The sequence below is a fragment of the Scomber scombrus genome, chromosome 20 (assembly GCF_963691925.1).
Source record: "Scomber scombrus chromosome 20, fScoSco1.1, whole genome shotgun sequence".
In the NCBI taxonomy this organism is placed as follows: domain Eukaryota; kingdom Metazoa; phylum Chordata; class Actinopteri; order Scombriformes; family Scombridae; genus Scomber; species Scomber scombrus.
The window spans coordinates 10,011,695-10,037,297 of NC_084989.1; the positions used below are offsets into that span (position 1 = coordinate 10,011,695).

The 25,603-nt window shown below is 40.3% G+C and overlaps 1 protein-coding gene across 1 annotated transcript in view; it reads left to right on the forward strand.

Moving 5' to 3' along the window:
- Positions 1 to 25,603, forward strand: part of ctnnd2a (catenin (cadherin-associated protein), delta 2a) — a 218,703-nt gene that overhangs the window by 52,064 nt on the left and 141,036 nt on the right. The window contains exon 2 of the mRNA XM_062441201.1: positions 2,093 to 2,205. Within this exon, the coding sequence (XP_062297185.1) occupies positions 2,093 to 2,205 (113 nt within the window). The remainder of the gene's footprint in view (positions 1 to 2,092; positions 2,206 to 25,603) is intronic.

The window sequence follows — 25,603 nt, forward strand, 5'->3', positions numbered from 1 at the left end:
CAGGGATTTGCATTTTTACACCTTGAGGATTTAAAACATTTGCAGCTATGGCAAACAAGGTGACAAAGCAGTCTGCAGTGGGGAGCAGAGCAGGGCTTTGAAGCGAGGCACCTCAGTGTAAAACAAAGCTGTAATTTAGAATTACAGATCCAGAGGGTTAATAGACCCTGCACAAATTCCCAGCGTCACCTCGCTTTGCAAATCATAGGGGTGGCTGAACCTGCTACTTTGTTTTTCACATGCATGAGATTTATCTCGTCGCAAGTACTGCAAGAAATCTCTAGAGAGCAATTGCTGACAGGAGGTAGAGATATGAATGGAGGAAAGCCAGGAGTATTGAGTGAATGGGGAAAAAAATGAGAAAAGAATGAGAAGAGAGTGCATTTGTAGTAGTACTGCATAATGGCACAAGTTTCACTTATTAACAGTTTCTATGTGAACTCACAGCAGATGAGCTCTGCACTGGGGCTTTTCATATATCATAAAGTGTGTGGTAATGCCTCCTAGATAAAGGAATTTCCTACTGAGAGATCAATGAACTACTACTATTACATATATATGTTGGGGGCTTGCTTTTGGCACTTAAGTGTATGTGTGTGTGTGTGTGTCTGTGAGAGAGAGCGAGAGAGAAAAGGCCGAGAGAGCAATAATATAAATGTGTGTTTGTGTGTATGAGGAAGGCAGGCAAAGAAAGAGTGTGCATATTTATGAGCAAGTGGTTTCTGTAAGCGTGCGTGAAAAAGGGGTGAGAGAGTGAGGGAGATGAATTGCATTGTGCTCTGTAGTGTTGGGGAGGAGAGTTGATTGAGGTTGGAGACTTGAGATAGCGACTGGGGATCAACTCATTCAGAGCTTCAAATGGCTTTGAGAAAACCAATCAAACCAGCATACACTCTCTCTACGACTCACACATACACACACACACACACACACACACATTCTCTCTTGCTCTCTCTGTCTCTCACAAAATGCACTCAGTCGTACATACACAATATCGTCAGTGGGGCGGAGTCGACTGCACTATTGATCCGCTTCCATGTGGCCAAGATTAACTTGAATGCAACATGCAAACACATACACACACATGTTTGCACAAACTTACACATAATGATTTTGGGTTTGAAATCTCATCTGTCTGGCTCATAGCTAGATTACTGATATAGTACTGTCAGTAAGCCACTTAAATAACTAATGCATCAGCACATACATACACAAACAGGGTTTGGAGAGTGTGATGCTTTCATGGAGTCAGAGTTCCTCCTCCCAGAATCGACCATCCATGCTGCCTTAAGCAAGCAGCTCCCACCAGTCCCAGTGAGTCTTAGCATGAGTGTAACCTAAAAGGAAACTGTAGCCACATATAAAATCATCTATGTCTTTTTTCCTCCATGTTAACAAGGAGCATACAGTCGAATTACAATGTTCACGCTGAGAAGTAATTTGCATTAGACATTGTTTTATTTCACTGTGTTATGGCAAAGTTGAGCTTGGTTCACTTGGTTAACTTGGTTCTATTGCTTTGTGGTCTGTATTATTCTTCACCCTTACATCTAACATCTAATTCATCATGCAGTTTTTTTTGTTTTTTGTTTTGTTTTTTACTTCAATACCTTATTTATATTAAATCTGAAATTGCTGATATGTTGTGATATATGCTGTAGTGTGCCAATTTTCAAAAGTGAATACCTTTTTTTTTTAATGATACAGAAAAAAAGTAATCTGGGAATAACAAATACATTTATCTGGGAATAAAAAAAGCAACATTTCATGAAGGAATCCCACTAATATCTCCATTATACACATTTACAGTTTTTAGCCTAGTTTCAGGAGGAGTGCTCCAGTGACAGCCCTCCCACGCAACACATCGGATAGGATTAAAAGGCTTTTTTGCTCATGAATTTAGAACACTCTCAACCAGTCACTCCACCTCAAACCTTTTCTCACCTGTCAGTCACATTAATGTTAATGGTGACGTTTAATTTCTACTGTCGCATAGCTGTCTTCCAGCCGCAAACTCTCTCCATGACCTGCAGCTAACAATGCTTCACGTCTCCCAGTCTCACACATACGTTGTCTTTCTCTGTTTCCTCAGGAGCTTCAGTTTGAGCGCCTGACCAGGGAACTTGAGGCTGAGCGTCAAATTGTCGCCACCCAGCTGGAGAGATGCAAGCTGGGATCAGAGGCAGGCAGCATGAGCAGCATCAGGTAACATGCAAACCGTGTGTGTGTGTGTGTGTTTGTGTGTGTGTTTGTGTGTGTGTGTGTGTGTGTGTGTGTGTTTGTGTGTGTGTGTGTGTGTGTTTGTGTGTGTGAGAGAGATCAGGTAACACAGACTGTCCCCATCTTTCGTGTGTGGAAATAATTTGGTTGTGTTAATGTGTATTTGTGTCTGTGTATTTGCATCTGCGTGGCATTTAGCAGAATGAACTGAGCAGAAATTGAATGTAATATTCACAAGTATGTTTTAATTAGTGCATGATCACCTGAAAGAATCAGAATCATTGTGTTTTTGTTTTCTCCACTTTGTATTCACTCCGCCATGTTGTACCGTCATGTTTCTACACTAGCCTAGAACAGACAAACCAAACACTGGCTCTTGAAAGGGCCTTTGACACTTTTTGAAATTTCGCAAGATTCGTAGATTCTCCTACATGTTTGGAAGTTGGGTGGGGGTTTCTGTTTGTTCAATTTGCAAATTCACTGCTTGATGCCACTAAATCCTGCACACTGCACCTTTAAACACTGCCAGGTAAAACACGTGTACATGTGAGGGGGTTATAATTTCACCAGCTTTATAAAAAAATTGGTTTTGTGTGTATGTGAGTGTCTTTGTGCGACACAGGCACGAGTATATGAGTAAACTTACAACATGATTGAACAGGTTCTGAGTCCTTCATGACACCAGCGCTGACTGCACCATTATATACCCTCAACCTACACAAGTACACACACACACACACATACAAACACTACAGCATACACATGCAGGGTTTTTTCTCCTCAGATCTTTAGAGTGATGTTACTGGAAAAGAACAGTGTTCCCCCTGCTGTGGGGTGCATTTATCAGCAGGATGGATTAGGACAACCCTAAGGTTGCAGGCAACATCACACACACAGATAAACACACTCACACACAGGCGCGCACACACACACACGCACACACATACATCAATGGCATTACATAGGGTAAAACAACACTGAGCTTTCAGTATACACATACTGTGCAGACAGACGCACAACACAACATAGAAAAAGTATGATAACAAGAACATGCACACATTCACACACTGACACACACACACACACACACACACACACACACACACACACACACACACACACACACACACACACACACACACACACACACACATACACACACACACTGTGGCAGTGACAGAGGGCTTGCTATCACATTGGAACCAACCCTTGACAACATTGCTGAGGCTGTGACAGTACGCACCTTCACCCACACATATACATGGTCAGAAAAAATCCTTGTGGAAACTTTGCTTTGCAGTGAGGACTTGGGTCAAACGTCAGTATTATGCTTTCTGGAAGCCCTTTCCTCACATTATGGCTTTAATTAGCATATTAGCCACGGCCCCGATACACTACTTTGTTACGTTCCCCAATTATAAGTGACCTTTCTGCTGCCAAAATTATTTTCAGATGAGGCAAAGAGAGCTCTTAACAGAAAGTATGAGTAAAGTTGAGGGGGGAGGGAGATATGTATGTCTGTGACTTGCATGCTAATTTTGAATTTTATGCTAACAGCTCAAACCTAGAGCTCAATATTTGTCTCCCCACTCACTAAATCACTGTCCTCTCACATTCTCTTTGATTTACACTTTGCCTCCCTGTAAATAAAAATCCAGAGTAAAAGTAAAGTTTGGTGGAAAGTCGGGATAAATTATTTACTCCTCATATCAGTTTTGGGGTGTTGTCCGCGACTATGCGTGCATTTGTGTGTATGTTTTTGTTTTTGCATGAATTTTGCTGTCATGTCAAAGAGTCAGGTTCATATAAATTCAGCATCCCTCTGACTCCCTCAGGCAGCTTATTGCATAAGAACACAACCCTGAGGGGGGGCTGGGAAACAGAGCACGTCTGGAAAGAAAATACACTTTAGAACTTTTCCAATTCATTCTGTATGCTCCAACTGAGTCTCAGATGACAGTTTTTGTTGAAACTTTAGATGATTCCTCCCTGAGTTTGTGTTGCAGCTCCATTATTTGTTAATATACCCGGATAGGAATTCCTAAAATAGCATCAACATCAAAAACAATTTCATTTTAAAGAAAGTAATTGAGTTGTTAACCTTTACAGTAGATAGGCACAGGTGAAATCATTATAAGGAAATACTGTATATACATATGTATACATATACAGCGATATGTTTTATTTATCATGTTTAAAATCCTTGTGGAAATTGCCATATATATTATGCAAGCATTACATCTTTTATCTTCTCTACTGCATCTCCTGTACAGGAAATAAACTATTGTTTAAAAATGTTTCCACAAACCTACACTTGAAGAAAGAGACATACAGTATGAGATGCAAAAATGAGAACACTTTGAGTACTGTCACTGTTATCATGCATCTGCAAGCTAGACACGTTTTCATTTTATTTTATTTATGTTATTAAAGTTCAAATTTTAACACAGTACAGACAAAAATGTAAATAACAAACACAACGAAACTCTTAGGTCTTAGGTATTCCTACTGGTACATTCCAGTTAAAATATGGGCCTATTGTGCTACCAATCTAAGCAGGGTACATTTTCCCCGTTTCTAATATATTTGTTCCACTCATCAATGTTTCTATAGGACATTTGCTTATAAGAGGGTACTTTACCAATTTCAGTAGACCTCTACTGAAAGGACAGGGTTCCCTGGTGACTTCCATCCCCTTATTAAAACCTGTGTACCAACCATGATGCAAGTCAAAAGCCAGGCACACTGTAATGGGCAACTTGTGGAGGATCCCCCAGTATACATATAGCCTTGGTTCAAAATCAAAATCCTCAGAAATTTCTGTGATTCATTTGTGGTCCTGTTTCAAATTTTTTTGGATCACCAGGCACTCCCATAGGGCATAGAATAAAGTGCCCTCTTAGTCTGGGGCCTGACACATTTCCTTTCCTTGAAGCCTAGTCTGTGAAGTTGAGAAGATGATCAGTAAATTTGTGGAGAATGTTGAATTGGATAAGCATAATTCCAATATCCCTTGACATTTTCTGAGAGTTTCAACAAATCCCCTTCCCCTCCTGTACACTTAATGAAAGGCTCAGGTCCCATTCCCAGGCTATTTTTAGAGCATTAGGAACTGTATTGGCCAAATACAAGACCTTTGAATAATAAAATTTGAAAAAAGAAAAAAGAAAGAGGACCATATTTCTACATCAGATTTTTTTTTTAGAAGGGGCTCAAAGGTTTTTCCCCCCATAATTTTGCTCAGTTGATGAGGAAATAAAATACCTAGCTAGCTCAAACACTCTTGGGGCCATTGAAATGACCCTGCTTAGAAGGATTTGGGGCAGTAGGAAGTTTTATAGATCTCTTGAAATCTGTCTGAATGGTCTGAATCGTTCACAACCACATGGATTCTCATTCCTATAGTAATAACTTTTAAATAATAACTTTGAAAAACTCTGCTGTAAAGCTATCCTGACCAGGTGATTTGCCAGAAGTTAACATGTTTTTATTTTTATTTATTTATTCTCGTGTCCTGGTGTGATTTTTTAATTTTCTTATTGATGCTGCTTGCTGTGTCAGATATCCAAACAAAACTTTGGTGTATTTGTAGGTGGCTAACATGACATGCCAATAATGTCACTGTTAGTGTTTTATGTTAATAAATGTAAACTAAGATGAATTTGTTTCTAGTTAAACAAGTTGACCTCTAAATAAACCATATAACCCTTAAAGCTAAGTCTAGATTTCAAGGCCAAATCCCAAATTAGGAGCCTTCCATAATATGTGATGTATTTTCATTGATTTTCCAAAGTTAGGAGATCATTTCAGCTCATCCGTCAAACTACTCCACTTGTTACTCTTGACCCTGTGATTTGTTTTCCTTAGTCTGATGTGAGGCCATTAAGGCAAAATCCACTCCAAACATAACTCCCATATATTATTCTCATGATTTTGGACAGGTTAGTCAATATTTTTGAATGATGCAGCTAAGAATGCAAGGAACCGAGACTCTGTCTTAATAGAGCCATCCAGAAAGGTTGTCTGGACTTGAGTATTTTTTCAGCAGCACAAGGTGTGTCACTTTCATATAATGAAATAATTTGCTATTTTTTCTAACTGGAAACATCATTTGATGTCTTCTTTCCCTCAACATACATGTTAAACATGTTCACTGTAGTTTTATCTGAACTTTGTACAACTGTTTGGTTGCATTTGCTTTATGCTTTTGAGAATGTCTGCATGCCTGTGTTTGTGTGTGTGTGTGTCTGTGTGTGTGTGTGTGTGTGTGTGTGTGTGTGTGTGTGTGTGTGTGTGTTTGTGTGTGTGTTTGTCTGCTGTCAAGTTTGCTGCAAATCACAGTTGCATCATCCTCTGATTATCACATCTGATATAGAGGATTGGCTTAGCTAAGCTTTTGTCTGCTGACAGCTCACAATATGCCACTCGGTCCACAGTCATTCCTGTGTTCGCTTTAATGTGTCAATGCGTGTCAACTAAAACGTGTGATGTGCATTTGTCTCCTTTTCTGTGCTTATACATACACATGTGATAGATCACCTCTACGTTTTCCCCAAGGGGCATCAACTACAGCTTGAAATTGAAGCCAGTGATGAAGTGTAATACCAATGACGGCTGCTGTGTTCTGGTGGCAAAAAGTATTTGACTCAAATAGACTCCCATACAAAAAGCGTCAACTTCTCTAATGAAATACCTAGTCAATGCATTTTTTCAGCAAGTCATTATTGTCTCATTCCCTAAATTTGGGCCCTCTAATAAGTTTGCTGGTCGTCATCTTTGAAATGATTGCTCTGTTAATAAGATGTAAAAATGAATTGCAGCTTTGAGTTCTGCTGTGTGGGTGTTGATTGACAACTGTGATGACAGCTGGCTCACCTGCTGCTCTTGCAGGCTACAGGACTCGCACTGAGTCAAACTGTTTTCACAATATTTCACTGAGTTTAATGTTACTTGATGATGATACCTATGGTGTTAGTTTGCTAATGTCAGCACATGTCTGCACTGCTCAGTGTTCCTGGTAAATTAACATGTTTCTCAGACTCCCTATATGGGAAGTTCTGGCTCCAAACGGGAAAAGATGGCACAGACTATAAGCGGCAACTCTGAGCTTTAAACTAGCTCAAATGCAAACCAATGAATGACTTCACACCTTGCTACCCATCTATATGTACAGTCTATGGTGTGCCCTTTTTTGTTTTGTTTTGTTTTTCTATTATGATTGACATTATCCTTTATGCAGTTTCCAACACGCCCTGTTTTTTTTCTTTCCCCAAGCCTAAGTATAGATATTTGTGTCTGCAATATAACTGTGAATGATCAGAGAGAGTCTGATGCTATTCAGAGAGACAGCGCTAACCTTTCCCATGGTCTCCAACATCACCACTCATTTTCCTCTCCTTCATCAGGGTCTCAGTGACAGGCAGCGGCTAAATATAGAGTCTAGTGGTTGGCTCTGAGTGAATAGGTGTTATAATAAAGCACAGGGTAATGAAGGAAGCACTGGGAGTAAAAAGGTAGACAGGTAAATAGACAGAAAAGTCTCTTTTATATATGCTATACTATTTTATGTCATTTCATGATAAACTTACAGTTATGTTCTCTTTTAAAGTTTGGTTTCTTCTTTTATGAGAGCATATTCTCTCAGACAAGGTTTCCTGTGGCCTGTAAGCTGCAGCCATCACAGTCACTCTGCTGTGGGTCCATTACTCTGTTAGAAGCTTGTCAGGGTGAAAGTGAACTTAAGCATACATGCTACCTGGTACCCTGTAGGTGTGTGTGTGTGTGTGTGTGTGTGTGTGTGTGTGTGTGTGTGTGTGTGTGTGTGTGTGTGTGTGTGTGTGTGTGTGTGTGTATTATCATTCCAAATGTGTGGGTTTTTGTATCCCCTCTGTTTGTGGGTTTTTGTATTGCACATGCTTGGAGCGAGTGCTGTGTCTGCCTGTCTGTGTGTGTTCTTGGCAGCTGCTGTGAGCCTGCATGTCCTTAGTTGTGTTCCGCTCGATAAAGCAATTCAGGCATCTCCATGGACTCCTCCTCAGAGCTGAGGACCCTAAAAAATGCCTGACTGTGGTGCAGCAACCCAGGGCATTACTGACTAACATCTGTTCACACTGTGAACTGTTGGCATGCGACACAACACTTTACAAGAAGGAAACACAAACTGGCGCGCACACACACACACACACACACACACACATACATGCAAACACGTAGACTCCAAACGCCATGCCGCGACTAATTTATCATTTCTCTAACATTAGTGGTAAGTGGCAGCCAGTGGGAAACATTTGCTCCTGCTGTCTTTTTTGCCTGACTGGCTGTGCAGCTCAAGCCCTCAGTGCTATTTTAAAGGGGTATGTAATGAATTTATGGTGGATGATTTCAGTTAGTATTCATCTGTTTTTCACCGTTACAGTGATCCCAAGTCAAACAGTGATGCAGCACCAAATACTGTAAAGATGTTGTTTGAAGTTTATAATGTATACTATAGCTGAATAAAGAGTTAATTTATTCTACAGGGCTTTGAAGTAAACATAGGGAGACATGCAGGTTGTTGATACTGCTTGAGTAGCTTTTACATTGCAGAGAAGTATAGTGTAAAACTTCTTATTGAGCCTTTATGTCAACAATGTCAGTTTCCCAGTTTTTGACTACCCCATAATAACCTATTTTAGTTAAAACTTTATTCTGAACTTTATGTTTGTTATACTTTATGTTAGGTTAAGTGTTTTTTAATTAACAGTGAAATAAAACACCCATAAATTAAAGTGCAGTTCTTAATGCATACATTGTCACAGACACCAACAGATTGCACAGCGTTTTTTCATATGTGCAGATTAATGTACAGTTCCTCGACAGATTCAGATCATTAAAGGCCCCTGAGCGTGTGTCTGCCTCGCGGTTCCCTCGCTAGGCATTTTAAGATGCGTTATTAGTGCAGTAAAGCACTGGCCATGAACTGTTGAGGAAATGATGTGAAGCTCGCTACTAAGCTAATCGTGGCTCGGGGCAATAGATTATCAAGGCCATATATGAGATGTCACGTAAGCTTATGGATTCACTGGCTAAATTTAATTATGTTGTTGTCATATTCCAGTGCCTACAAACAAACAGGGTACCAGCTTGATGCCTTGTGGCTAGTGTTATGGAGTTTTTATGCATATATGAAATGATAGATGAGGAAATGTGGATATTATAGCAATCAGTTATACTTTATAACAGATAGTGAGTAAAAGACACAATGCAGTTGTAGTAAACTCGGGTCATTAAAAAGAAGAAAAGGGAGTAACACAGAGAGTATTATAATTCACCAATTATTTTAACTGGAAAGGTCATGTCAGATAACAGGAATTGAAGCCGAGGTACGCAGCCCCTCAGTTAGTATACAGATGACAAAGGAAGTTGAGCGAAACAAGTGTGACCTCTAAATGAGTGTTTTGTTGTGCTTAATGGAATTGTTAGCATTTAGTGAAGAGAGATGGGGGAGTATCAATGCTGGAGGCGGGAGGGAGGGGGACGTAGAAAGAACGAGGGACAGAAGGGGAGAGAGAGAGAAAAAGAAAGGACAGGGCAAGAGAAATGGCTAATAAATAGCTTTCATTACCCAGTGGCAGCCACAGAATAGGTTCATTGATTTATTATTTTTCATTTTTTCCTGCCCTCTCTCTCTCTCTCTCTCTCTGTATCTCTTCTACGTATGTTTTCATTGTTTCATTTTCTCTCACTATTTCTCTTAATCTACCCATCTATCTATTTTTCATTCTCATTTATTACATTCTTTATTATTATTATTTTGGTTCAATGTATTATCACTGTACCTATAAACAGAACCCTCTCTCTCTTTTTACTAACCTGCAGTATAGTCTGTACAGTACTGGATATCAATGTGTGTGCACGTGTGTGATAATCACGCGCACTAATACACACAAAGGCCATTGCATTCACACACACACAGAATTTACATTGCTGTTATTCAGCATTTGTATACAATGCCATATGTATCTAACATCAGTGTCATGGTTACATACTGAATTGATATACAGAGATAGAAATTGAGAGATAGAAATGTGCGTGTATGAAATAGGAAGGAAGAGGGAAGGAGAGAGAGGGAGAGAGAAAGAGGGTTGCCAGGTCTGTGTGACAAAACTAGCACAATGGTAATGCTGCTATTACTGCCAAATGTAGTGCAGTATCTACAAAGTAACACCACAAATGTTTAGTGTGCCAGCATTAAAAGTTGTTTTCCCTCAACAGTGTAATTACATACAGTATATTATCTATCATTAATAAAATAGAGAGAGGGAGAGAGAGAGAGAGAGAGAGAGAGAGAGACAGAGAGAGACAGAGAGAGAGAGACAGAGAGAGAGAGAGAGAGAGAGAGAGACAGAGAGAGACAGACAGAGAGAGAGACAGAGAGAGAGAGAGAGAGAGAGAGAGAGAGAGAGAGAGAGAGAGAGAGAGAGAGAGAGAGAGAGAGACAGAGAGAGAGAGAGAGAGAGAGGAGAGAGAGAGAGAGAGAGACAGAGAGAGAGAGAGAGAGAGAGAGAGACAGAGAGAGACAGAGAAAGTTCATGTCCTGAGGCAGTAACAGCTTTCTGATTGTATTGTTCAGACTTACACATCTGCCCCAAGACCCCTCGGGTAGGTCAGAGAAAGGTAAAGCTGCTCTTCTAAGTGTGTGTGAGAAAGAGGGCAAGAGAGAGAGTGAACAAAAGCAATGAGTCACCACACACACACTTGCCCTGCTGCGCGTCTGTGCCCAATCCCAGAGCCTAGGACTATTCTAATCAAGCTGTGACATTTAGTTGGACACCAGCAGGGACCAGCGCCACTCTTTGTGCCTCGTGTACGAACACACCCACACACATCCGCACGCATTTCCTCAACAGTGCAAGAAATTGTTTAGGGTGCTAGTTCAGCTCTGACTTGAGGGACATGTGTCTTTGAGCAAGACACTGAACTCCAACTTGCTCCCGACGGTTAAGCCAGGGACTCGCATGGTAGCTTGCTGCCGATGTGTGTGCGAATGGATGAATGAGAGGCAAATTGTAAAGTGCTTTGGATGAAAGTGCTATATGAGAGACCATTTCCCGAATGCACACCATTTTTCTTCTCTTCTGCCTCTCCCCTCATCTCCTTGAATTTCTTTTCTTTCTCCCTCTCTGCTTTCGTCTCTTCTCTTCCTGTTTTCAAAACCTTTGAGATCAGTGTTTTAAAATATAAATTAGAATACACTGTCTACACATTTTCTGTAAGAAATGAATGCTTTAAATTAGTCATAATTTTGCTTTGTTCAAGGTTGACTGAAAGTGTCATAATGCATAGTTCTGTAATCATATTACAAAATGTTGATGCACTGTATAATCTTATTATATTCAAATCATTTATGCACTACAATATTGCATCACATGAGTTTGAAACAAGTTTACAGGCGCACAGTACACATAGAAGTGATTTGTGTTTTATATGCGATTTAATTTATTGGACATGTCCGTCACATTCAGACAGCTTTTAGACTTCATCATGCGGTTATCATTTAACAGCTTTTTCTGTGCTCTCTTTCTGTCCCTGACCACCGTCCTGCTTTTGCCACGGCTAAAATACTATCCAATTACATTCCTTTATCTCACTATACCCCACTCTCGTCTCCTGCGTTGGGTGATAATAGAGGGATCCATCACACCATTAGCTGCAGGCGGTTTTATAAGCTCAGCAAAATGCTGCATAGAGGGAACTCAAATTATAGGCTGCTGCATTATACCTTAAAATACGTCTTGTGTTTGGGCCCGTGTGAGCGGGTGTGTGTGTGTGTGTTTGTCTGTTTGAATGATGATGAAACCGCCAGTCATGCTCCCCCCTTAATGACTGATGATGCATTTCCAAGAGGAGAGGAGAAAAATGGTGGCAGGTGGCAACATCTCTCACACCGCTGTCGTCCCCACTGTCTATCTTTCTGTCCGCCTCTCTCTGTGTTGTTTCATCTCTCCCCCATATCTATCCGTCTTTATTCCTAAATTACGTCTTGGCTTTTTCGAATTTCAGCAAGTGCATTTAAAAAAAAATTCATGACACATTTCACTATACTGTATATGGAGGAACCCTACTTACAGCTTCCAAGTTAGCTATTATTTCAATTAATATTGCTTATCTACATGCTTGCTTGTTCCTGTAAAGACATGCAGACTTAATGACAGAATAATCCATATCCCTCCCTTGATAGTACACTGATTAAAGAAACAATATTTTAATTATGTTGCTGATTGATAAATGCACTGTTATCCCATCTTTAACGAGGACTTGGAAGTCAGTGTCAGCTACAGAGTAACACTTGAATGTGGGAAGGGATTTAGGGATTGATTGTTGCTCTGGGACACTTAAGTACAGCCAGTGTATACCAAATATACTGCACGCCTAAGTCTTGCTTGTCCAGTCGATGGCTGGTTTCTTGAACTGTGGCCAGAACAGTCCTCTGCCAATCCTTGCGGCCTAGCTTAAAGAAACAATGTGCAAAATGTGAAACAAAAAGGGGTGCCACTTGTCTTTGCTCATTTCAGTTTGCCATTTTGATGGGTAGCTGTAAGCAGTTGATTTTTCAGCTTGTTGTTCTTCCTTGTGGTAAACATGAGAGCCTGTTTCTTTTCAACTGACCTCTTTCATTGTGAAGGAAGGTCAGTATCTTACTTTTACAACAGTTTTCTTGTTTAGGACAAATCATATCTTGCTGTCAAACAGGTGTCAACAGTAGCCCATGGCGGCAGCAGCAGGTGTAATAGAACTACATGAAAGGAGAGTGAAAAAAATAGTCTCAAATAAGGGAATGAGCGAGGCTCTTGAGGATTGTGAATCTGATTGGATCCAGTCTTGTGTTCCAATGGCGAAAAGCTTTCTATGCATGTAATACAATATCATGCTTGTGCAGTCGTAGAAAAGGTTGTCATCATTCACTGCTTCTGCTAATTTCTTCTGTGTGAACATTTTAGCTTCAATATGCAGCATGTTTTTTTTTACCATGGTTTCATTTACACTCTGTGAGACAGTGAACCGAGGCTATACAGTACCCTTTACTGTGTAAAAAAGAAGTAAAGTGTCCCTAAATTTTGATACAGACATACAATTTTAATGTGGGAAGATAATTGGCCATTGTGGATTCCCTGTTAAGAATAAAAAATAGTTCCAGCTTGATTTGAGATGTTTTTTCATTATGTTTTATAATTTCCTTTTTGTTTTGAAATGATGTGGCAACACTAAATAAAGTCACTCCAGCTGTAGATGTGAAGGTGGATAGATAGGCCATGTTTATTCCTGTAGGAGTCAGCATCTGGTGACTCCATGTCAGCGGCAAGGAGACGGAGGCCTGCAGGGCCAACAGCAGCAGTGTATGTGTATGTACATGTGCATGTGTGCACAGTCGTGTATATGTGTGTGTCCTCATGCTGAGGGGTATCGGGGGTGTTTGGTTCATTAAACATGCAAATGCATGCTTATCTTCCCCCAACACCAGATAGTGGTGAGAATAGATAAGAACCAACCAAACTGTGCCAAGGAGGCAGACAGAGAGAGAAAATTAGAGAGAGTGTGTGTGTGATAGAAAGAAAGTGAGAGAGAAACACAGACAAAATACAGAGAAAGATAAAAAGAGAGACTGATTCTAAAATGTAAGGTGTGGAGAAAGAACAGAGGAGAAATTAGCTTATGAATACATGCTGTTGAAGGTCTTCCCAGAGGTGGAATAGCCATCAGGTGTCCTGATGGCTATTCCACATGCATGATCTTTTTTTAAAATCTTTGTTTATGACTTCAATAGCATGATAATCCCCAATGATAGTATTTTGTATGTCCGAAGTAGGTTTCTTTGTTTGTTTATCCATGTCACTATTCCATCACTTCTTAGTCACACAGCTCTGATCACATTTTAAACGTGGATTTATTCTGCATCCTGCTGCTGCTTTTGGCATTTTCTAAATGACAATGATTTGCCCAGCAGAACGTTGTAATTACAGGTCAAAACAGTGTGATGGATACTGCATCATTGGCATTTGTTGATGTGTTTATTGTTGCCTTATTAGTCTAAAAAAATGTGTTTTCTTGTTAGTTCCCATCTTCAATGCTCATGTGTTTATGTCTAATCAGTGCTGAAGGGCTCCACTCTGTACTGAAGTTACCCTGAACTCATTACAGAAAACTTTCATTGTGTGTGTGTGTGCTTCATTTGCTTTGGCACTCCTTTTGACTTTGGTGCCTATAATTATTCTGAAGGAGAGAGAAAGAGAGTGTGTGTGTGTGTGTGTGTGTGTGTGTGTTTGTGTGTGTGTATGTGTGTTTGTGTGTGTCTATGTGTGTCTGTGTGTGTGTGTGAAGTCAGTATAAGTATGCATTTATGTGGGATTATGGTCTCTGCTTTTTCAATTCAACAGGAATAGCTGGAAAAAGTGTATTTGCATTCATCAAGCCTGACAGGCTATTTCTTAATGTGTGTGTGTGTGTGTGTGTGTGTGTGTGTGTGTGTGTGTGTGTGTGTGTGTGTGTGTGTGTGTGTGTGTGTGTGTGTGTGTGTGTGTGTGTGTGTGTGTGTGTGCGTGCGCGTGCGTGCATGCAGGATCACACATGTGTGATGCCCTGCATGCGGCCTGGCTGTCTGCTGTCTTGTAGGCATGTATTTTTCTATGTATGAGTGTGTGTGGTGACAGTGGGATCAGTGTTGGGGAGAAAAGGTTTCCATTTAATAGGATTAAAGTAAAGTGGTTTCAAAAACTGCCAACTGTAATTCATAGCAGTTATGATAAAAACACAGTGATTCCAGCTGAGATGCATTATAGAGAAATACTGTAGGTGAGTTCACCATGTTATTGGGATCTACAAAGTATGATCTTATTTAAGAATTTAAGTATTCCAATGTGGGTACAGTTCTACATACAATATAACATTTAGTACCTAAATCATAATTTGCAACACTGGTTTACCACCAGTTATGGAATCTTTGGAGTATAACATGTCTTGGGATGCAGTGGAATATTGGGGGAATTAAACATAGCTCAGAGGAGGTACATCAAGTAGAAGAAAATTGCAAACGGATCATTTAGAGGAATGATAAATGGACTGTACTTATATAGCGCTTTTCTAGTCGTTATGACCACTCAAAGCGCTGTTACACTACATGTCTCATTCACCCATTCACACACATTCATACACTGATGGCAGGGGCTACCACGCAGGGTGCTTAAACCACACGTGGTAGTTAAAAGGAGTGAAGGCAAAGAGTTGTTTAGGTTTAATACTCCACTGACACATAACCACAACTTTTTTCAGGTATGCTCAACCAACCATCTCGTTTGTATTCATTCTGTGTACTACGGGTATATTTTAGATGTATTTATATAGAATACTGTCGGGTGATGTGGCTAATGGTCAACGTCAAGATACTTGGAGAGACCAAGAGAGGGAAATGTGAGAGATAGTGAGAGAGATGAAGAAAGGAACGTATAGAGAGATTGGGAACTAGATGAGTGAGAACAAAGAAGAGGAAGAGGGAAGGTTATAGAGACATAAGAGATGAAGAGTTGACAAGTATATACTTGAGAGACATGATAAGAATATTTAGGGGGGAAAAAGGACAAGGTGAAAGCAGAAGAAGTAATGAAGATATTTTGTCCCAGAGAATGTGCGCATGTCCATTAGCATGCAAGTCTTAGAAACTGGGCTGCTTTCAAGTTCTTGTCCTCTTAGCAATGTCCTCAAAAGAGTCAGTGCTAGAAGTCCCCAGAAAGCGTATGTGTGTGTATGTGTGTGAGAGAGAAAGGCATAGAAACTGGGAGGGCAAGAAAGTTAGAAAGAATATGACAGAGTTTGTCCTCTGGAGGTCCCACTGTACCCTGAGGCCAAAGGAGTCAAAGCCTGGAGCAGTTTGAAGGGAATACTGTGTGTGTGTGTGTGTGTGTGTGTGTGTGTGTGTGTGTGTGTGTGTGTGTGTGTGTGCCAGAGAGAGGTTGTTTTGGTGTCTGTGTGCTTGAACACCGTGACACGCCTCTTCTTTTCACAATACCAAGTTCTTCTATTTAACTTTGTGAACCTAAACAGCATTTTGTCATTAAAACATACCAACAATGTGAAGGAGACAAAAATCGACAAACAAGGCAAACTGTCTGTTTAGACTGTGGGCCTTTATTCTGCGTCGTTACCTCTGGTGCCTACATGAATACTAACACCTGCAGCAGTTTGAAAGCAAACAGAGAGACAGGACAAATGATTGATTTGATTCATTCATTGAGACATAAAGTAGTGCAACCACTATGCTGTGCTGTGCTGCCCAAAACATCATATTCCCACAAAGACTTTATAGAGGATTTAGATTAACACAATAAAGCTGGCAAGTTTATTTCCTGTGGGCCAGGGGTTGGATGTGGGGGCAGAGTCCTCCCAAGCGCCATAACTGGATGCTGTGCTTACACTTTTCATTGTGACTTTTATCACCTGCTCCCAAATCGATTTTTGTTTGCATTGTAACCCAATGAGTCAGACGGCATCCTGGGTGTTGAAAGTCACTCGATGATTTAAAATAGACCTAATCTAAATGAATTCCAGTTTGTATTCATAGTCCTGGTTGTGAGTTCAGTTGTGGCTAAGCAATGCAAAGAGTTGGAGAACAGCAGGTGAAGGTTCACATATTAACTCATGCATGTGGCCAAAATGCATGTGCTGGGTATTATTAATTATTTTTTATGGTACTGTAGTGTAGGTACCTACAATGGACATTTGCATGTCAACATGCAGTCTTTTAACAACATATTTTTGTATGATGCCTGTAAATTTAATTTAACAGGTCTAAAGTGGCTTGTTTCTTACAAAACATTTTATGAACTCAATTTGCATGAAGCATGAACAGGTGTCAAATTCACATCAAAATGGTGGTAACAAGATCAAATACTTACACATTTTCATCAATCCAGAAAAATCTACCAAACCAAACATGCTAACGTGTCAACATTGTGGACAGCATGACTTGTTCTGGTTTTAGGATGGAAATAATGTTGGCTTCTGTGCTTTTTATTATCTTTCTAAGAGACCAGCTGTCTCATGGCTAGCCTGAATGTGCTAAGGTTGGCATCTGCTATGAGGTTCTTGCCCTCAGGTACCTCCCCCAGCGAAAAAAGAGCCTGCATCTGTGCAGCCCTCTCTAGATGAGATGGATGAAGATGAAAAGAGAGACAAGAAAGTGACTGTAGTGGAAAATGATGAAGTACATTTTCCAGAGGGGGATGTAGTGAACACATCAAACTCCAAGTTTCTCTTTTTTTCTTGCTTTGTGATGGTTTTGCATTTCCTGCCAACTATTGATAAGTTTTCTACTGCAGAAATGGCTTAAAGTTTGTAAACCGGACAGCCAAAGCCTATTCATAATGAACAGAAGAAAAGTGAAAGGGTATTGATCACCATACAGATGGACTCTAGTAGGCGTCTTCTTCAATCATAGACCTTTATTAATTTAGTGTAGTCACTACGACAGTGAGAAGTGCTGTGAATATAAATCTTCACGATTAACAAAACATCAACAAAACAAAACACTAATCTTGCTGTAATCAATACAGGGAGCTGCTGTACGGCTGTTCGCCTCCCCGCAGTTTTTTGTTTGTGTGTGTGTGTCTGTGTGTGTTCGTGTTCGTGTTCAATTCGATTGGATTTCTGGTTAAGGAATAAATGTATAATCGATGGAAGGTCATGCTTTCCTTTGCTGTATTGTGTGTGTGTGTGTGTGTGTGTGTGTGTGTGTGTGTGTGTGTGTGTGTGTGTGTGTGTGTGTGTGTGTGTGTGTGTGTGTGTGTGTGTGTGTGTGTGTGTCCGTGCTTACAGATAAAAGTAAATAAACATACAGGAAATTACCAAGAAATAACCTGCTCGCTGTCATATTTGACTCTAAAAGCTTCTTATTTTCACACTGTCACTGAACTGAGTCTTAACATCTTTCTTTTCGTGTCTGTTTTTGAAAGATGTTTGCAAATTTTGACTTTGGCACATTTGGTGCATATTGACAACAGTCTGCACAATGATAAGAATTAACAACTTTGCAATGCTTTGAGGCAAAAAGAGAGACAGTAAAATCACTCCCAAGTTAGCTGCACACCACTATAGCCAGATGGCTTGTGTGTGTGTGTGTGTGTGTGTGTGTGTGTGTGTGTGTGTGTGTGTGTGTGTGTGTGTGTGTGTGTGTGTGTGTGTGTGTGTGTGTGTGTGTGTGTGTGTGTGTGTGTGTGTGTGTGTGTGTGTGTGTGTGTGTGTGTGTGTGTGTGTGTGTGTGCGTGTGTTTGAGCTGTTGAGTCATTGTGGACCAGACATGGTGATATATTGTGATAGCCAGACCAGCCAGCTCCTCTCCTACCAGTTAATTAAAACCTCAGCCCCAGGGTCCCACTGCATGTCACATCACATCATTCTTACCAATCAATCACACATGCATGCATACATTCCCACAAACTGTATGTATGCATTCATATCAGCCTCATCAAGTTACACACCTACACATACACCTACACTGGTTTGTGTATTGGAGCATGAGCATAATTCATTTTTACTGTAAAGGGTTCATGTCACCCTCCTGTGGAACATTAGTTGTCTGTAGCATTAATTACAGTGGTGTAAACTTGAAAGAGATGAATGATAGGCCCTGCGAGGCATTAGTATACAGTACATGACCATGTTATTGTCTGTAGGCACAACTTGTCTGAGTGTATGGGCATAAGTGGAGTGAGAATTGCTGAGAGAAAATAATTAAATACAGTACATCCCATGAGTTTGCTATTGTGAGGAGTACAATGTGTCCACTATAGCTTATTAAAACTCAAACAAATGGCTCATTAAGTGAATAGCTGCTTGAGCCAATCGCGGCCACTCTAGTCAATGCTTGGGATTCCACCAGATGCATTTCAGAGCGATTTACGCTCTACTCTGCTAAAAATACACGCGTAGTCTATTTTTGACAGAAGCTGCGTCAAGCTGCACAGAGTAGATCGAGCCGTGCAGGAAGTTGATCTCATATCGCATCACTACATCAACATTACGTTATAACAGGTGGCACCAGGCCAGAGGTCAGCCTGAGTATATTTGTCACCATGGATGTCGAGAAGTTCACTTTGGAGGTGGAAAATCCCAAGATTTTATAAGACTCCACTGCTGTCTTTACTGCCCTGGTCTCTGGCTTCCTGTCCAGGTCTTTTCGTTCTTCTTTCTTCCACTTCTGAAAGGCTCTTGGTGGGGTTTGAAGCTGTGCGGAGGACAGAACAAAACAGCATCACAGCCAGGATGTGACGCAGCCTGCCCCGTGGAATCAAGTAATCAAAGATCAAGCTCACTACCAAACAAGGATGCAAAACTCCCCATACTCTGTAACAGGAGTAGTGTGTGTTCCAATGTAAATAACTAAGCAAGAGGCAAAACTGAAGAGCCTTCTAGTAGATTTGTTTGCTCCTCACACGCATTACAAGTTTACTCAGCATTAGCGTCTCCTGTTTCATCTGATTTGACATGTTGGATATTGTGCTTAATTTGAGTTCAGTCCTATAATTTTCTCTGTGTGTGTGTGCGTATATTTTTATGTAATAACCATCCCACTCTTTCAATGGTCTCCCCTGAATCATGAATATTGACAGTATGAAGCTCATGTTGAGCCATTATGCTGATCACACACTCAAGCAGCGACAGTTCCTGTGTGGTATAAGATTACAAGTTTGTGTGTGTGTACGTGTGTGTGTATGGAGCAACAGAGTATTGGTAATTGGGCTCATGGGGGCCTCAAAGGGAGAGACAGCGTAAGGCGAATAACCTCTCCCCTCTCACATGCTCGCTCGCTCACACACACACACACACACACACACACACACACACACACACACACACACACACACACACACACACACACACACACACACACTAATATATCCCTCTACTGGAGTGGAAGCTGCTAAGAGTAACTCGGTGACTCCCACTAAATCATTGGTTAGATTATTCTCCGGGGGATGAGTGATTTAGACTGTCATCTGCTTCTGCCCCCAAAGCTCAGAGATGTCCCATCCACCCATGACATCACACTATTGCCCTTGAGTGTGAGTCTGTGTCATATCAGTGAGTGTGTGTACGGGTTTCACTATGCCTCATGGGCTGCAGGAGATTACAATTTATTTTGCAGACAAGATACAGACGGCGAGGGGATTTTAGCTTGTTGTATAAAAGAAAAATGACTTGTGCAATCACATGTCCTCACACATAAATGGTTACACTTCAAGAACACGACGTACCTCCTTCTGCTCATCTGAAGGAACAGATTTGTGTAGTTGTGAATGGGAGGAGGAAAGTGTGCAATTGCCAAAACATAAAAGCTGTTTCACAGAGAAGCCGAAAAAGTTATGAAAGTGTTTCATCATTTCGTGAAAGTAATATGTCAAACGGAAGTGGCAGATGTATTCCACTGCTTTCTTTCACAACATGAAATGGTGACAACACAACAGGAAATTTAGAGTGAAATATTAGAAATGAAGACTTTCTCATTCAAGAGAATGCGTGCACACACACACACGCACACACGTTCTTATTCAAGAGAATGAGAAAGTCTTCCCAAACTTCTTTATATGATGGAAAACCAAACTCAACATCGGTGTCTGATTCATGTCAGAGACGCATTCCAATTCGTAAAACTGCTAATATTATGACTACTTTGTCACGTGATTATTATTCAATCAAAATGGCCTTAATGAAGCCAACAATGCGCATTCTCCAATTAATATTACTCTTAATATCACATTGTAATTGTTTGTATAACATATGCATACCATGTAGTATACAAGTAGATTCTAAATATGTTAAACAAGGCAAAGTATGAAGTTATTCCATATTGCATTGTAAAGTGTTTAAAGCAGGGTTTTCAGTATAGGCTCATGTAGAGGAATGTGTTTCTTAGTGTGTGTGTGTGTGTGTGTGTGTGTGTGTGTGTGTGTGTGTGTGTGTGTGTGTGTGTGTGTGTGTGTGTGAGTGTGTGAGTGTGTGAGTGTGTGAGAGAGAGAGAGAGAGAGGGAGAGAGGGAGAGAGGGAGAGAGAGAGAGAGAGAGAGAGAGAGCGAGCGAGCAGTTAACATCAACTGTGTGTGTCTGTGTCTGTGTCTGTCTCTCTCTCTCTCTCTCTCTCTCTCTCTCTCTCTCTCTCTCTCTCTCTCTCTCTCTCTCTCTCTCTCTCTCTCTCTCTCTCTCTCTCTCTCTCAGGGCTCCAGACTAACTTTTTTCACCACCGTCTGTCCCGAAAAAACAGTTTTGAGCATCCTCAAGTGAATGTAAACCATCCCAAAATCAATGTGTTGTTTCTGTACTTTGTAAAGCAAGTGTTTGCCTGGAACCCCCAAATAACTCAGTCTTCCCCTGTTGATGTGTAAATCTTTTCTTTAACAATTTACTTTAAAGATTAGAGATGCTTCTTTCAGTAATTCTAAATATTTCCATGGTCAACTGTGCCTTTGCAGTGCAGCTTCATATTGATGTAGCCTACTATGTATGCTGCCTGCCGTGGTCTCGTTTCCGCTCCTGACAGCCCATGTGGTCTGGAAGGACTGTAGCATGCTGAGTGCACCAATTTATCCAGCAATCTGTCTCGTATAATTGTAGAAATAATAGTTATTAGTGTCTGTATATTTCTTAGTATTCCCCGTCGTTAGTTTGCTTAGTTGTGAGTCAGTAAATCATTCCTGACAAAAAATGAAGCTGTCTGCTGCGGAGCAGGAGAAGGCTGCTGCTCTTCAGCTCTGCTCAGCTCTCTACTATATTCACATTTTGGAGAATAATTGATATTTTCCTCATTAATGATGTATTTTTTCACCACGCGCGACCCATCCGCTATTAATCAGAATGTAATTTTCTATGACCTGACCGGCCCAATCCGCGGATTAACCCTGGCGTTGATATAACTGCAGCCACGCATCACTACTGGCCACATACAAGCTATGTTTGATAAGTGTTTAAGGCTTAGATTATGACAAAATGACCATAATAATAATTTGGAATCTTCTAAATTTGTGTTTTAGCTACTCACACACAGCCAGGGCAGTGCTGTGTTTTTTGAACCAGTGTAACATATCTGCAATGTCCTGCCAGCAAGCTGTTTGTGACTGAGGGGACATTTCAGGTCCCACGTTGAGTAGCCAGCCAGTGATGGTACCTACAGTAACAGCATGAGAAGACATGCTCCATTGTAGTCAGCTCTTGTTTCAGTTTGTCATTCGCTAAATTCTAGTTTAAAATAAATACGCAGAAAAATTATATATACAATCCCTTTCGTCCTTGAGAACATATCTGTTCACCCAAATACATTTTCTACTGTCCCTGGGACAATGGGACACAAAGTTCTTAGCCCATGTGTGGGTATGTGAATCTTCACTGACCTTGAGAATTCTGCTAGCAAATACTAAGCACAGAATTGGAGGTAACTGAATCACCATTATAATTCTTTGATCTTTGATTACATTCAGACAGTTGCAATCTTTTTCAGATATATGGATGCCTGCTGTAGCCGTTTCCAGCCTTTAAATGATTGCTTTATTTACTCATTGCAGTATGTTTCTTATTTACTTACCACAAAATTGCCCAGTGTGCAGATGCTTATTTTGCATATTTCCCTCACTGTATGGTCTACAGTGTAAACTGTAACTCTATTCACAAACCAACCAAACTAACAAAATCCAAAATACGTTTGCAGGAAAAATCTATTTTATTTGGAGTTGACTAATGTATCAGTCTGTATCTGTAGCTCAATAATAAGCAAATGTTAAAACTTGTTTTTCCTATTGCTCCATAATATACTAAAAGTGAAACTTTTATTGTAACATCTCATAATATGTGTCGTATAGCTTTTAATCTCCAGTTCAATAACATGTCATAAGAGTCTTGTTGCAGTGAGCCTTGTTAGATGAGTGTAAATATTAGACACCTCCTGTCTGTGTGGAGCACAATAATACAGGGCACACCCGGTGTCAGGCCAGCCGTCCCTGGTGAATTATGCATGGAGGTATTCTGTCATTATCTGTGGGGTGCAAAACGACGATAGCCCACCTATCATAATAACTATAATAGCTTGGTGATTTAGCCACACACAGCAGATGTTCCTGACCTGAAATAGTGCAACCAGCAGGTGCTGCTAATAGTGGAAACCCACATTTGTGGATGTGTACGTGCCCACGAGTAAATGTATGAGTATGTGTTCAAGCATGCACACACACACACACACACACACACACACACACACACACACACACACACACACACACACACACACACACACACACACACACACACACACACACGCAAAATACATATATACAGTCTTGAGTAATGTACATATGTGGCCATGTAATGTGTGTGCAATTAAAACAATTAAAACATACTCAACTAAAGTAATTGTGTGTGTGTGTATGTACTCAAAATATTTCTTTCACTGAAAACTGTTTACATGTTGATTATAAAAGATAAAGGTGACGAAAATTGATCAATTTCTCATAGAAACCAATAAAAGCCTCTGTGGAGGAAACACACTGAATATGAACATGCCGATGCAGGATGTGGTCGAGGATTTCTATTATCTTCTAGACAATGATTTAATTATTAAATTTGTGGGCTAAAGCCATACTATTGGTCGATTGATCCCAATTAGGACTATAATAAATGCATTCAACAGTACATCAACTTCTTTACTGCTGAAGTTCATCTTCTTGCTGCCTTTTTTGGTGGCATCTCTCAGCTGTTGTGTTTATGTGTGTGTTTTATGTGCGGCTTGCGTGTGAACGTGTGTCACACATAAAAATTAGGCTGCATGATAATAGAGTAGATCTATTCCGGTTGCATTACTTGTATACGCACTAGACTGAAGTTAAAAATTATATGACGGTCAGAGGACTTTTAGATAAACACAAAATAGTGACACACACATGAACTTTTAGTACATGCATGTGGGTTAAACATCTGGATGTGAGTGTGTAGAACTTGAAAGGTGCTGTGTGGGAGAGGCAAAAGCTGCAGAGAGTTGATACATCTCTACTGAAGTTGTCAATACCATGGTGCATTGTTTTCTTTGTTTTATTTTTGTTTTTTGTGGGAAAAGCAGTTTTTGTTGCAGCTGTCAGTAGTCAGGCATTAGAAGTTATTTCAGTGAACACTTTGACTAGACAATTCTCTTCCAGCGCGACTGTTGAACTGTCATTCAGCTGTCATATTCACAAAAGTTTGTCCTCAGCCTTGTTGTGCACACAATAGACTGCTTTCTGAATAAAGTATCAGTGAGCTTGCATGCGGGTATGTGCATGCACGAACACAGATATACATAGACACATATATGGTATATAATGAAAGTAGACAAGCCATACATGCATCCACATGAACAAAAACCCAATGAGCTTTTCAGCCTCAGTGTTTTGTCATAATGTTTCTTTAGTTTGAGTCTTGTGTATGATGCAGTTTTGTGTTCATTTCATTCTTTTCATTCACATTGTTATTTTGCCCACTCTCAACACAAAGGCAATTTCAAATCTCTCTACGTCTCTTTCTCACATACGACACACTCCCCACCCCCGCATCCTGAGGAGAACATAAAAGCCCACTCTGTCTTGATTGACAGATTACCATCATGGTGTCACACTGTCATGCCCACAATGATAAAGTACAACACCGTTGTTATGACAACCACCAGTGGGTAGATGTATATCCACACAACAGACAGATCTTCAAAAATGATTGAGTGGTTCCCAAATCAGCTCCACGCCTAAAAGTAAGTAGGCAGAATTTGGCTTGCATATTATTTCCCCTCGAAAGAATCAACTACATCACACAGAGGTTCATAAAACTTTCACAGAACACCTGTGGATATAAGGCTGGCCTGGTTCTGCACTGCTCAGCAAATCAATTATTTGTCTTGAGACTGACCGTCTGTCCAGATTTGAAGATATTCACATTTTGAACAATTCAATCAATATGTCACTGGAAGTTTATGCATTTCCAACAAAAGTGTGTTAAAAAGAAAACCCGGTTGACATGTCAATGTTCAGCAAGAGTTTTGGTTGGTTGCTTGTGAACAGTTGGCTGAATTGTACTGGAAATATTTCACAAATTCTGCTGAGTTCTGCTGTTCAAGTGAAAGTTAGATGAAAATGTGATTACAGCCCGTCAGTGCTTCCCAGTGTTGAGTGTATAATAAAGTATAAATACCTGTAAAACTTTATCTAGAGAAGAACTGTATCCAGTGTTCAGAATCATGGCAATTATTTTATTGTTATTGTTATCGTCTTATTGTCACATTACCATCTTCCATATATTAAATTAATGTAAAATGGTGTTATTAAAGTTGAACTGTACAGTATATACAACTTATT